At 55.1% G+C, this 12,952-nt stretch overlaps 1 protein-coding gene across 1 annotated transcript; it reads right to left on the bottom strand.

Moving 5' to 3' along the window:
- Positions 1-4,437: 4,437 nt before the first annotated feature.
- LOC120392059 (glucose-6-phosphatase-like) lies at positions 4,438-12,705 on the bottom strand. Its single transcript, XM_039516424.1, has 5 exons — positions 12,349-12,705; positions 11,296-11,405; positions 7,897-8,002; positions 7,006-7,121; positions 4,438-5,662 (listed from the first exon to the last, which is right to left on the bottom strand). The coding sequence occupies exons 1-5, from the start codon at positions 12,576-12,578 to the stop codon at positions 5,151-5,153; spliced, it is 1,074 nt and encodes a 357-aa protein (XP_039372358.1). The 5' UTR covers positions 12,579-12,705; the 3' UTR covers positions 4,438-5,150.
- Between the last annotated feature and the right edge of the window lie 247 nt (positions 12,706-12,952).

Below are 12,952 nucleotides of genomic sequence, written 5' to 3'. Positions count from 1 at the left end.
ACAGGGAAGCCACATGCGAGCCAGGTTTGCTGAACCCATACTAACTGCTGTGAGGAAAACATGTGTCTGAGCCAATCTTGGTGTGACTTTAACCCTAACCCTGACACTCCACAAACAACAGTGAAACTTCAAAGCAAGTGGGCACAGTACAAGGCGCATACACATCTCCCATATGTTGGTCCTTGATTTCACCACTGGGCTTGTTCAGGAGATGCCAGTGACCAGCGAGGGGACGGCAGCTGTGTCTCCCCATCCCGCGCAGGGGATTGCGCTGCCCAGAGGAGCCCTCCCATACCATCACTGGACTCACTGTATCTTCCACTTTATTATTAACAATAATAAAATACAGCCACAAGCCAGTAATGTCCTGGACTCCCAGGGCAGCATATCTGCCAAGTGAGCCTCCAACTGATTGAGCAGCTAGGGCAGAAGTGGGCAAACTACGGCCCACGGGCCACATCCAGCCCACGGGACCGTCCTGCCCGGCCCCGAGCTCCCGGCTGGAGAGCCTAGTCCCCGGCCCTTCCCCGCAGCCACGCTGCTGTGCGGGCCGCGCTCTGGCCACTGCTCCCGCTGGGCAGCTTGGGGCGCGCAGCTGGCTCCGGACGGGGGTCGCGGCTGCAAGCTCCTGCTGCTGGTAAGGGGGCGGGGAGCAGGGCAGTTGGATAAGGGAGCAGGCAGTCCTGGGGAGCAGTCAGGGAGGAGGGGGCAGTTGGATGGAGCAGAGGTTCTGGGGGGGCGGTCAGGGGATGGGGAACAGAGAGGGTTGGGAGTGGGCTTGTCAGGAGTAGGGGTGTGGATAGGGGTTGGGGCAGTCAGGGGCCCGGGAGCAGGGGGGTTGGATAAGCGGGGAGGGGGGGGGTCGTTCAGGTTAAAGATAGACAGGTACTTAAGCGTTGTCCTGGACTGGGGAGCTCGCCTGATCAGGGCCTGTATGAACCAGTCCTGATTCGTCCAACAAAACCTGAAGAAGGGCCCTGGGTAGCTTGAAGCTTCCCTCTCTCACCAGCAGAAGTTGCCCAATAAGAGAGATTCCCTCCCTCACCTTGTCTTTCTAAAGCCCTTTAAGCACCCAAGGCAGAGAGATCCAAATAGCTGTCTGTGGTCAGCACCTGGTGCTGGCGCCACCCCTGGTTTCCAGCTGCTGAAGTCCATTAAAGTTACAAACACATGCCTTTCCTACGACCCCTTTCCCAGGAAAGCAATCGCTCTGGCTGTCAGAGATGTCATGCACGCAAGGGGAGGTTGTGGGTGGAAGGGGAGGTTTTCCACAGGACACACATGCTGTTAAGATGGGAACGTTTCAGAACCCCTGCCCCGAGAATAAACAAAATACATCTGAAAGGCGAAAGCAAAAACACAGAGCTAATCCAAACTGGCCTGGTATTTTCAGATGCTGGATGCTGGCATGTCACCTTCCAGCGATAGCTAGAGTCATGCTGCTTGTTTCTGATCAGGAAAGTTCATAAGGAAATAAGCAATCGCTCCAAGTCCAGTGTTGGAACAGAGACAGGGGCCGTTACTTAACAAGCCTTTCCAAAGGTGACCTTTATCCCAGGCTCTCAAGGACCCTGCTGAAGAGCAAAGCTTCCAGTAATGACTATTATCTGTATTCCAGGCGCACTGAGAGGCCCAGCGCGCCCTGCTGCGCAGACACACCGTGCTGCCCCAAAGACGTTACACTCTAAAGAGACCCGGCGGGAGAAAGGGGGTTAGTATGATTCCATTCCACAAAGGGGAGTCACGGCCTGAAGCAAGCGGTGAAGTGGTGAGCCCATGGGCATACGAGCAGTGTCAGAACTGGGAACTGAAGCTAGACCTCCAAGCCCCAGGCCCATGGCTTAACCACGAGACCATCCTTCTCCTGTTTGCTTTTGGGAGTGATGGAGACACGTGTGCCCAGTGCTACTCATCCCTTCTCATTACAGCTCCTGCTCCTCCCCCATCAAAATCCCAGCTCCTTTGCGGTTTTCTAAATGAAAGAGAAGGACCAGGAGAAGGTAAATGGGCCGTGATTGCTGTGTCTCTGCAGCAAGCTCCGAGCCCCTGCATGCTGTTTGCCATGTTCTGGTATCAGAAGCAGCAGCGGAGTCCTAAGCGTTCTACTTCCTATGTCAGGAGGAGTGCATCCTTCATAGCCCAGGCCAGCAAGTTTAATGGCATTACATACAATGTACAGGATTAAATTCTCCTGTCTGTAATAGCTCATTCTCTGCAAAAAGCAAACCTGTCCCACCAGACGCGTCGGAATCAGAGCAAGGACTGGGGTGGGCAGGCGATAGCACGTGTCCCTCTGGGGCTGAACGGAGGGGGTACCTCATACAGTTTTGGAGCAATAACTGGGACTTACTGGCTTAACTGAGTGATGGTGGCTGCGCCACAGGGCTTTAGATGGGTGTAAGCAAGGACCAGGGGCTGAGGGCAGTGGGGGAACTCCCTCCCTTGGCGAGAAAGCACTGAGACAAGCTGACAAACACAGAAATGCCGCGTTGTGCATAGACACAAAGTCCCCTGTCGCTGCTGAGGCCCGGGGGCTGCTTTGGTGCGTGGATTGGAGTGTTGAGTGCTTGGGGAGCGCTGCATGCCCTGAACCCTACGATGGCAGCCACTGGGGTCAGCCCAGTTCACACACGCCACGAAAATACATGAACCGCAGACTAAAGGGCTGAACTTTCCTTTTCTAAACGGGATTTATTTTAAATTGAATCACGTTGAACCAGGACTTTGAACAGCTGAGTTAGTGGCTGGGATGAGCCCAGTTCAGCGCCTTCATCTAGTCAGCAGCAAACCCTGCTTAAAGCCCAGGTCTCAGAGGGGGCAGCCAGGGACATGCCAGAAGGCTGGTGCTGAGATGTGTGACACCAAATCGCCCGTCTCCCCCAGGGGCCCGTCAGACAATCTGACCCTGGTGATGAAGCACAATAATTCCAGCCCCTCTCCTGGTCAATATACAAAAACCTGTAGGAGAACACTTCAACCTCCCTGGCCACACAATAACAGATTTTAAGGTGGCCATCCATACACAAAAAAAAAAAACTACCACAGACAAAGAAAAACTGCTGCTTCAGTTCATCATTTCATTTGCAAATTCCATCAGCTACTAAACAAAGAAGAAAGTGATGGCCTTTGCCAATACAGAACCAGTTTCTCCTCTCTCCGTTTTTTCATCTCAGCTGCTAGACAGGGCCCCATCCTCCCTGATGATGATAACCTCTCCATCTCTCTAGCTTTTTTGCTTTGCTATATATACACACCTGCCTGAAATTTCCTCCACTGCTTGCCCAAGAAGAAGTGGGTTCACACTCACAGCTCATGCTGCAAAACGTCTGTTAGTCTATAAGGTGCCACAGGATTCTTTGCTGCTTCTACATCCCGGGACTGCTTCCCCTTTGTGTTTTATTGAACTCAGTTACTTAAGGGGCAGGTGCTGGCTGCCAGCCCTGGAGACTGACTCTTACCTCTCCAGCACGCACAGCCCAGCGAGCATCCCCTGCCCACTCCCCGCAAAGGAGCCCTGACATGCCCAGATGTGCCCATGTCCGCCCCACTCCCAGTCGAGAGGCCCAGCCCCACCCCGAAAGGCAGGCTGAGCCGGAGAGACCTGAACCCCTGCTGCCAGGAGGTGAGGCTGTTTGACAGCTGAAGTGTCTGTGCCCAGGCACCTGATAATGCTCAGGAGCAGCTGGGAATATCTCACTGGATCAGACTGAAACAGCAGCTCCACGGGCCTGGGTAACTGTTACCCGCCTTTCCACTGCAGCAGCTGTGCATCCCCACCTGTCCTGAGCTGTGCTGACCTGGGCTCAGGACGTGGCCTCTTCCCTTCAGTTCCAGCTCTGGGCTGTCAATCACACCAGCTCCACAATGGACCTTGCAGGGCCAGGGTAGGGGACAGGACCCACCAATCAGGCGCCTACAGAGAAATGGGGCTCACGCAGCGACTGATTCTGTACAAACCCCTTCCTGAGTCTGCGTGGAGGACGGGACACTGTGCTCCTGCCAGCCAGGCCCAGCCTGTGAATTCCTTGTTCCTCTTGCTGGTGGGATGGCCAGGTAAGCAGGCAGCGAGCTGGTTTAACCAGTGACCAGTAAAGCCAAGAGCAAGGTAACAGATGGGAATCGCTGACTGGGTGATCCCATGGCACTGAGCCTCTGCCCCCTTCCCCGGACAGTCCTGTGCCAGCAGTGTCTGGCAGCGTGTGCAGGGACGGGGGTGGCAATAGGGACTTCGTAGGAGGGTCCAGTTACCTTCCTCCGTAGTTTTAAAGTGCGTCTGGCAGGGGATAGGTTAGCAGCATCCAGAGAGGGGGCTGCATTCCCCCAGGAGCAGGGAAACGTCCCCTGTCAAATCCAAACACCACACACGGGAGAGTCACTCCCACTCAGCACCCTCACTCCAGGACGACCTGTGGCTAAGACGTACAAAGGACTCATGGCTGGTAATGAAATGCAGCTCAGGCTTTAATAAAATACCCCACTTATATACAGCCCCCCCCCCCCCATACACACACATCCCTGTTTCACATGAAGGTCATTGCAGGACACTGGGTACTCAGTGGGACACAGAGGCCAGTGAGCCCCAGGGTGCGGGTACGTGCCAGCCTTTCTGCCACGCACCCTCGCTTTGTCTCCTAACCTAGCTGCCCCCCAAACAGCCTCTGCCCTCCACGGGGCGCTGTCTGAGGAATCCTCCGGAGAGCACATGCAGGAGCAAGCGCCCGGTGCCCAGAGAATGCCAATCTCCTTCTCACCCCGTACGGCAAGGGGAGGCCGCAAAGCCAAGCGCTGGCACGACCCTCAGGGGAAATGGCCACACTTCCTGGAGGCTCCTGCCTGCCGCACGCTGATTCCCAGGCCCCACTGCCGAGCCTGGGCTGGCTCCTCGTGTGCCCTGCACATCGGCGTGGTCTGTAACATAGACAGCAGCTCTACTGCACGAGCCAGATAGGAGCACCCCGGCCAGGCGAGCAGGAGCGGGGCTGGGCTGGTGTCTGGACAGAGTCACTCTCTGCAGACCTAGCAAGGAGAGAGCGCTGGAAAGGGCTTGTGCTAAGCCAGTACCTGCTGACTCAGGACCCAGAGACATGGGGGAGCCTCTGCTCCTGGGACATGTCACATGTCGTGTGCATAAATGCCCAGGTTCCTTCCTTCTATACAGCTTTCTTCTCCTGCTGGCTCAGGACCTGGGCGACGCAGTAGGGGATGAGGCCGGCAGCAGCCACGGGCACGGCCGCGCTCTTGCAGAAGGACAGGACGTAAAACAGCAACTCCACCTTGGTGGGAGGCTTGAAGGAGTCGAAGAGGTGCAGGACGAGGAGCGAGGCCGCGATGCAGCTCAGGCGGAAGGGCAGCTGCTGGCCCATTTTCCCTTTGCAGCTCTCCAGGTACATCTGGGAGTTGAGGGCCAGCCCCAGCCCAGACAGGATGCCCAGGTTCCTGAGGAGGCCGGCGAAGGGGGTGGTGTCAATGTGGACCCACTCCGGCCGGTCACACCACCGCTTGGCTTTCTCCAGGGACCACAGCAGGTCAACGCCGAGAGCCTTCAGCAGCAGGTAGAAGCCCAGGGCGAAGCTGAAGAGGAAAAGGGTGGTGCCCAGGTACCTCCGGAGACTGGCGTTGTAGATGGAAGGGATGTGCCGGAAAGCGGCAGCCACTGCCATGCCTGCAGGGAACAGAGCGTGAGAGGAGAAACAACCCGTCAGAGAGAGGAAACTGGTGTGTAGAGATGGAGCCGCAGAGGCAGCCACAGGGCTCCCAAGACAATCAGGGGCTGGACAGCTGTGGTGGAGCATCACTCCTGAGAGCAGCTGCCCCAAGGGTCTCACAGCATCATCACAGAGCTGACTAACGAGTCTCTGCACTGCCACCTCCCTGGGAATGATTCAGGTGGCAGTGCCCACCGTGGGCACAGAGAGGCAATCTTAACCACCCATCCCTCCCTAGGCTAAGATCCCCTCCTCCTAGTGCCAAGCCCTCTGTGCCCACACCTCCAGACAAGGCTTGCTGGCAGTAAAACCTGCCAGTGATTGGAACTAGTCAGCTAATGTTCTGTCTGGCTCAGCTGGGTTACTGGGGAATAAGGGCTTTGCCAGGCATGTGCCAGGGCACGCTCTCTGGGATTACAAATGCAGCCATAGAATCATAGACTTTAAGGTGAGAAGGGACCATCATGATTGTCTAGTCTGACCTCCTGCACAACGCAGGCCACAGAATCTCACCCACCCACTCCTGTATCAAACCCCTGACCTATGTCTGAGCTACGGAAGTCCTCAAATCGTGGTTTAAAGACCTCAAGGTGCAGAGAATCCTCCAGCAAGTGACTTGTGCCCCACGCTGCAGAGGGGCAGTGCAGCGCAGCATGGCCTAGCCACAGCTTACATCTCAGGGCCTGTCCTGTGGTATTTCCCTTGATGCAATGCACTGCCCAGGACACAGAATATATAACTGGAGAGCGTTCAGAGACGGGTCATGAGAACGAGGAGGGGCTTAGAAGACAGGCCGGAGAGAGAGAGACTCAGGGAGCTTGATCTATCGACCGTCGTTTGAAAGAGCAGGTTTAGGGGTGACTTGACCACAGTCTACAAGTACCTACATGGGGAACAAGTACTTGAGAATAGCCTCAGTCCAGCAGACAAAGGCCTAACATGATCCAATGGCTGGAAGTTGAAGCGAGAGAAATGCAGGTGGTAAATAAGGTGTACGTTTCTAACGGTGGCAGTAATTAGCCACGGGAACAATTTACTCAGGGGCGCGGTGGATTCCCCCTCACTGGCAATGTTTAAATCTAGATTGGATGTTTTAGAGACCGGCTTTGGTTCAAAAGGAAGGATTGTGGGGCAGTCCCATGCCCTGCGTTACGCAGGGGATCAGACTAGGTGAGCACAACGGTCCCTTCTGGCCGTGGCGTCTATGACAGCTGGCGGGTGGCCCCTGCGCCCATTGCTCAGAGTGACAGTAACAGTGCGGCTTGTCCAGGGAGAGGCGATGGTGCACGCGATCACTGACCTGAGATGACCCCTGCGATGACTTGATGGGGAAAATGGGCAGCGATGAAGACTCGAGACAAACAGACGCAGACCTGGACGGCCCAGAATCCCGCCCACAGTGCTGTCCGCAAGAACCTGCCGCAGGGAGACATTCTGGTTAGACACAAAGGGCAGCGGAGCGCGGCTCTGCGCAAGGCCACACTGAGGCTTTCCTCAGGGGAGCAGGGAGGCTGAGAACTCGGACGTCTCTCCCTGCTGGTAGTGGCTGAAGTTCCAGCAGGTGGAGAAGAGGGAGGGTCACCTTATAAAGCCCTGAATGCCAGTCACAGACTGGAAAGTGGCATTAAACAGCCCCTGTGGGGTGGGTAGAGGTTCAGAACCAGGGATTTGCCCTCTGCCATGATCCAGGGAAAGCTTAAAGTGCTTGGAGCTGGCTCTGCTCCCACTGACAGCAACTGCAAAACTCCCATTGACTTCAGTGGGGCAGAGCTCCTCTGATCCCCGCACTCCCCTAGACCCATTGTGGCCTCAGCCAAAGACTCCCAGTCCCATCAACTTCACTGGGCTTTGGGGCAGGTTTTAGTCCAGGCCCTTCACATCCTTCCCAGCCACTGCAGCAGGTGCTCGGTCTCGGGGAGGCATGAGACGCGATTCTCTTTATCTAGGCGTTAGTTGGCTTAGCTGCCAGTGGGATTCATGCTCATGCCCCTTCTAAAAGCCCGTGTCTGTGTGTGCGTTGGGGTGTATGAGCCTGTAGCACCGGCGGCCTCCTGCAGCAGTGAATTCCACAGCTCCACTGCACACTGCATGAAGACTCATTTCCTTTGGTTCCAAATGCACCTCCCTCCAGCCTCAGGGCACCCCACTGACCCTGCAGACACAGGAGCGCAACAGTCTGAACGCTGCTTACTGGTCTTTAATCGTCAGCTGCTTCTTCCTCAGAGCAATGGACAGAATGGCTGTCACCATCACATAGTAAACTCCTGCAGAGCCCATCGCATGGCCGGAGGGACTCCCTGGGAGAGAGAAAACACCCACGTTACACCTTGCCCTGGTCACTAACAGCAACCTCCTACTCAGGGCCTAGAGCGCTGGGATCACCCAGACTAAAGGCCAAGAGGCTGCATCAGCCCAGCCCGGCACAGCTGGCCGCGCAGGGCGCTAGGGAGTTGACAGGGAGGGGCAGGCCCGGAGGGACTCCCCCATGCGAGGCACTGGAGGGGGGTGTCCTTACCAGGACAAGGGGTGTAGGAGGGGAAATGACGTGCAAAAGGAAGTTGCTCAGCAAGAGGAGGGACCCCGCAGCCACTCACAAGCCCAGCTCCCCATAGACACCTGGCATTAGGGAGCTCTAATGGTGATACTGCCAGAACACTTGGCACTTGTGCAGACACAGCCGCCCTCTACGTATCCACCCGCACACTAGTCCCCTGCAGAGACCAGCCCCAGCGCTCCACAGTCGTAGGCCCTGTCTTCACGGCCTGCTCAAGCCCGTTTCTTCCCATCCCACGGTGTGTGTTCACACATCCACACCCTGCTATCTGCACCGCCCGGCGAGGCAGCCACCACGCTCTGAGCTAGCGGGCAGCCCACCCGCTCCCCGCTGCCCAAGGCTACAGAAAGAGCAGTGGTAGAGGGGGCATTAGGCTGCAAGGATCCTATGCTCGACTACCCGGCTTTCTGCTGTAGCCACAGACCACTCCCTAGGGAGATGCAGCTCAGCAGGCAGCGGGAACTGATCGTCACATGGCGCTGGAGAGACAAGGCAGGGGAGGTAACGGCTTTTATTGGACCAACTGCTGTCGAGCGACACAGAGCTCTTCTTCGGGTCTTCGTCTTCAGAAGGGCTCTGCGTAGCTCGAGACCTCGTCTGTCCCCAACAGACGCTGGTGCAATAAAAGGTATTACACCCCCCCACACACCCCTTGTCTCTCTACTGTCCTGGGACAGACACGGCTACAACACTGCGCACACAGCACTGGAACAGTCCATCCAGTAGAGAGCAGTAGTGTGTACGTACGTACGTACGTACACACACACACACACACACACACACACACAAACAAACAAAGCCCCAGTGGTTGCAATATACACAGGATGCCTCTGATCTGGGCCTGAGCCTGCACCACGCTGGCTTCCTACTGAGCTTTGCAACAAGCTTCTGATTCCAGCATAGGTCAAGGGTCCCCCTGCGAACAGAATCTGCACAGGTACTGGGCTAGCCCACTCTTTTTCTGGAGGGAAAGGCTGCCCATCTCCTGGGCCGGGCAGACAGCCCTCTGTCGTGCAGGGGAAGGTATTTGTTCTTAATCTCAGTAGCTGTAGGGTCGACCCAAAGGTTTCTTCTACAGAGCCGAAGTTTAGTCTAAGGCAGGTTTTGCATACGCTGGCCTGTTTCACTCCAGCACCAAGGCGAGATTGGCCTGCCCCTAACTGCTGACAGGGCAAAATCTGCCCTTCCAAAGTCTCCCTTTCCCCAGTGAACAGGTCAGGAAATGTTTAAAGACAGCGGCTGCATCCAAGGCTCAAGCTTGTGCTAAACCACTCTGGCCCTGGGCTCCAGGGCTCCGTATTTCCTTTCTTTGAAGGACTGTTCAAGGGCTTGTCTACACTGTGACACTCAGGGAAATTCCTCCAGATTAACTAAACAAGTGAGTTTAAAATGAATTAGTTACACTGCATTAAGCCCCTGTGTGGACACACTCATTCAGAATGAAAAGTTGCCTGCGTTCAATTTAATTTAATTAATTTTGGAAGTCAATTAAGCTTAAATTCTCATTCAGAATGTTTACCTTAATTCAGTTTATGTTAATTTACTTCCAAAATTAACTAAATGTAACTGAATTAAGGCAATTTAATTCTGAATAGGAGTGTCCACCCGGGTTAACTAATTCAAGTGCTTTGGAGGACAGGATTAGAATGCAAAATGACCTTGAGAAACTGGAGAATTGGTCTGAAGTCAACGAGGTGAAATTCAATGAAGACATGTGCAAAGTACTGCGTTTGGGAAGGAAAAGCCAAATGCAAAACGGGGAATAACCCTACTGCGGAAAAAGATCTGGGGGTCAGAGTGGCTCACACACCGAATATGAGTCAGCAAGGTGATGCTGTTGTGAAAAAGGCAAATGTAATGCTTGGATGTATGCACAGGAGTGTTGTACGCACAGGATGACCACGCGTCCCATTTTGGCTGGGACGGTTCCTTTTTAAAGCCCCGTCCAGGCCATCCCGACTTTTCTGGGACTTGATCAATTGGCAAGAGCCAACGGGACAAATGCCCAATTTTGTCAAAAAAGGGAGGTGTGGTGGGGCGGAACATGGCAGGGGGAAGAGTGTGAGCGGAGATGCCAGTCCCGCGCGGGGGGAGCCGGCACAGTTCCAGCGACCAGCAACAGTCTCACGGGGGGCAGGGCAGGAGTCTCGGGCCAGCCCCACGCAGTGTCCCATTTTCCCTTCAGGAAATCTGGTCACCCTACGTATGTACGACACGGGAGGTAACTGTCCTGCTTTACTTGGCACCAGGAGTTCTCAGCAGCAGCACTGCGTCCAGTTCTGGGCACCACACCTCAAAAAGACATGAACGAACTGGAGAGACCCCAGAGCAGAGCAACAAAAATGATCAGAAGTTTAGAAAAAGAAGTAGAGAAGTTCCTGGAGGATAGGTCCATCCATGGCTGTTAGCCAGGCTGGGCAGGGATGGTGTCCCTGGCCTCTGTTCGCCAGAAGCTGGGAATGGGCGACAGGGGATGGATCACTTGCTGATTCTCTGTTCTGTTCATTCCCTCCGGGGCACCTGGCACTGGCCACTGTTGGAAGACAGGACACTGGGCTAGATGGACCTTTGGTCTGACCCAGAGTGGCCGTTCCTATGTTCTAGAAGACCTGATCTATGAGGAAAGGTTGAAAGAACTGGGCATGTTTAGTGTAGAGAAGAGAAGGCTGAGGGGGGACCTGAAAACAGTCATAGAATCATAGAAGCCAATCCACCCACTCCTGAACTAATTCTCTCTTGAAAGGACGTAGGCAGAGGACAATAGTTCTCTGTGTCCCTTGTGGGTGGCACAAGAAGTAGGTGGCTTAGTTTGCAGCAAGGGAGATTTAGGGTGGACAGTAGAAAAACATGTCTAACCGGGATAGTTAAGCAGTGGAGCAAGTTAGGACATCTCCTGCCTTTCTTCCCAGTGGGTCCCTCAGCGCTGATAAATGCCCACCCCACACCTTGCTGCTGCAGTGGAAGATGCCTCCCCTCCTTGTGTATAATGTGAAGCATGATTCTGCCAAATTACTCCTCTCTCTAGATGTGTCTCACCTGGGCCGGTCTCACAGGTGAGGGGGAACTGCTGGATCGCAGGGCTGGAGGCGTTGCCATAGTAACTGGTCTCCCGGACCCACCAGTAGGGTCTCTGCCCAAAGAGGATCCTGAAATACAAGAATAAAAGTGGCTCTAGTTGCCTTGGGCACAAGAGCAGGAACGCAAGGACACAGCTCGGCAGCTCTGGCCCAGCTTGGGGCAGGGGCTGCAAGAATCGGGGATCCCCAGTTCCAGGCTTGACTTCAGTCTGAGCTTGGGGCACCCAGCTGGCTTCCGCTGCATGCTCACCCAGGAGCCAAATCCCCCCTTTCCTTGATGGTGCAGCGGGGCACAGGAGACGTTCAATCTACTGACAATGGGCTGCTTCTCCCTGGGCGTGAACCAGAGCGACATGTGCCCTCGCGCTGGCTGACCCATCATCCCCCCAGCCCAGCCCACCACATGCCCTCCTTGTCTCCAGAGGCAACTCCATCACCACACCCAATCTCAGCCTTCCCCCAATGGGTCAGAGCCCCATGGTAACAGCAAGGCTGGAGAAGAGCAATCGCCATCAATGCAGCCCCTAGAACCGGATGGGGCCGGCTCCCATGCTCACTCACACTCCCTGGCGCTTTCCGTCATGAGCTTATACAAAGATTCACACGGCTTTAAAAAGGGTTAAGATTTTAGATGGGACTCTGCACCCATCAACCTCAAAGGATTTTTTGTATTACAGAAGGGGAAACTGAGGCTCCCTTGCCCATATCACACAGTAGGTCAGCAGCATCTCCATGTCCCAGGTAAGCCCCGTAGCCCCTGCACCACACAGCCTCTCACTGGAAAATAAAAGCAGTTAAACATAAGCCCCTAAATCTGGGTGCTGCAGAGCTGGAGGAACTTGTCTTTGGAAAGCTCCAGCTTGGTAGGTGCCCACTTCACAGCCAAACAACCCTCTGCAAGCAGGCGTGTGCAGGGCAAGCAGGGCGTGTGCAGGGCAAGCAGGGCGTGTGCAGGGCAAGCAGGGCGTGTGCAGGGCAAGCAGCAGGACCAGGACCAGCACAGGCTACTCACCACTTAAAGACCAGGTTGAGCCAGTCCCCGATCACGGCCACCCAGATCAGCTTGACGCCCACCGCCTCGCAGAGGTGGAACCAGATGGGGAAGAGGATGAAGAAGGTGTTTCTGAGGTCGGCAGCGAAGGAGATGAAGAGGAACCAGTCCTGGGAGCCCTGGTAGTTCTCCTGCAGGTAGCGAGTTGCCTGGATCCCCATGTCATGCAGGACGTTCATGCCGGCCTCCATTCTCCTTGTCTATCAACACTTCAGTATCAGCCGAGAGTGCTGAGTGACTTCGGGCTCTGCTCTGGGGCTGCTCACAGGCTGGCTTTATACCCTGACCGGCTCTCGTTTGCAGCCTGTAAGTTGCTGGCTCCCACAGTGATCTTTGGACCCAAAACACTTTTGTCAAAACCCCATTGATCAAAGGTGCATCACTGGGGGGGGGGGGGGGGGGAAGTGTGTGTTTGAACCAAACATGTTTAGAGCAATTTACGTAAAAGAGAAAAGCTGTTTGCCATCCACTGACCTGAGGGCACCGTTAACCCTTTGCAGCACCACGCTACGGCTACGGTGCAAAAACAGCCTAGGAAAAATCACTCGGGTTTGTGTTTGAAACT

The sequence above is a fragment of the Mauremys reevesii genome, linkage group 27 (genome assembly GCF_016161935.1).
Source record: "Mauremys reevesii isolate NIE-2019 linkage group 27, ASM1616193v1, whole genome shotgun sequence".
Lineage (NCBI taxonomy): Eukaryota > Metazoa > Chordata > Testudines > Geoemydidae > Mauremys > Mauremys reevesii.
Note: the sequence above shows the minus strand (reverse complement) of the source record. Positions and strands in the feature narration are given on the sequence as shown.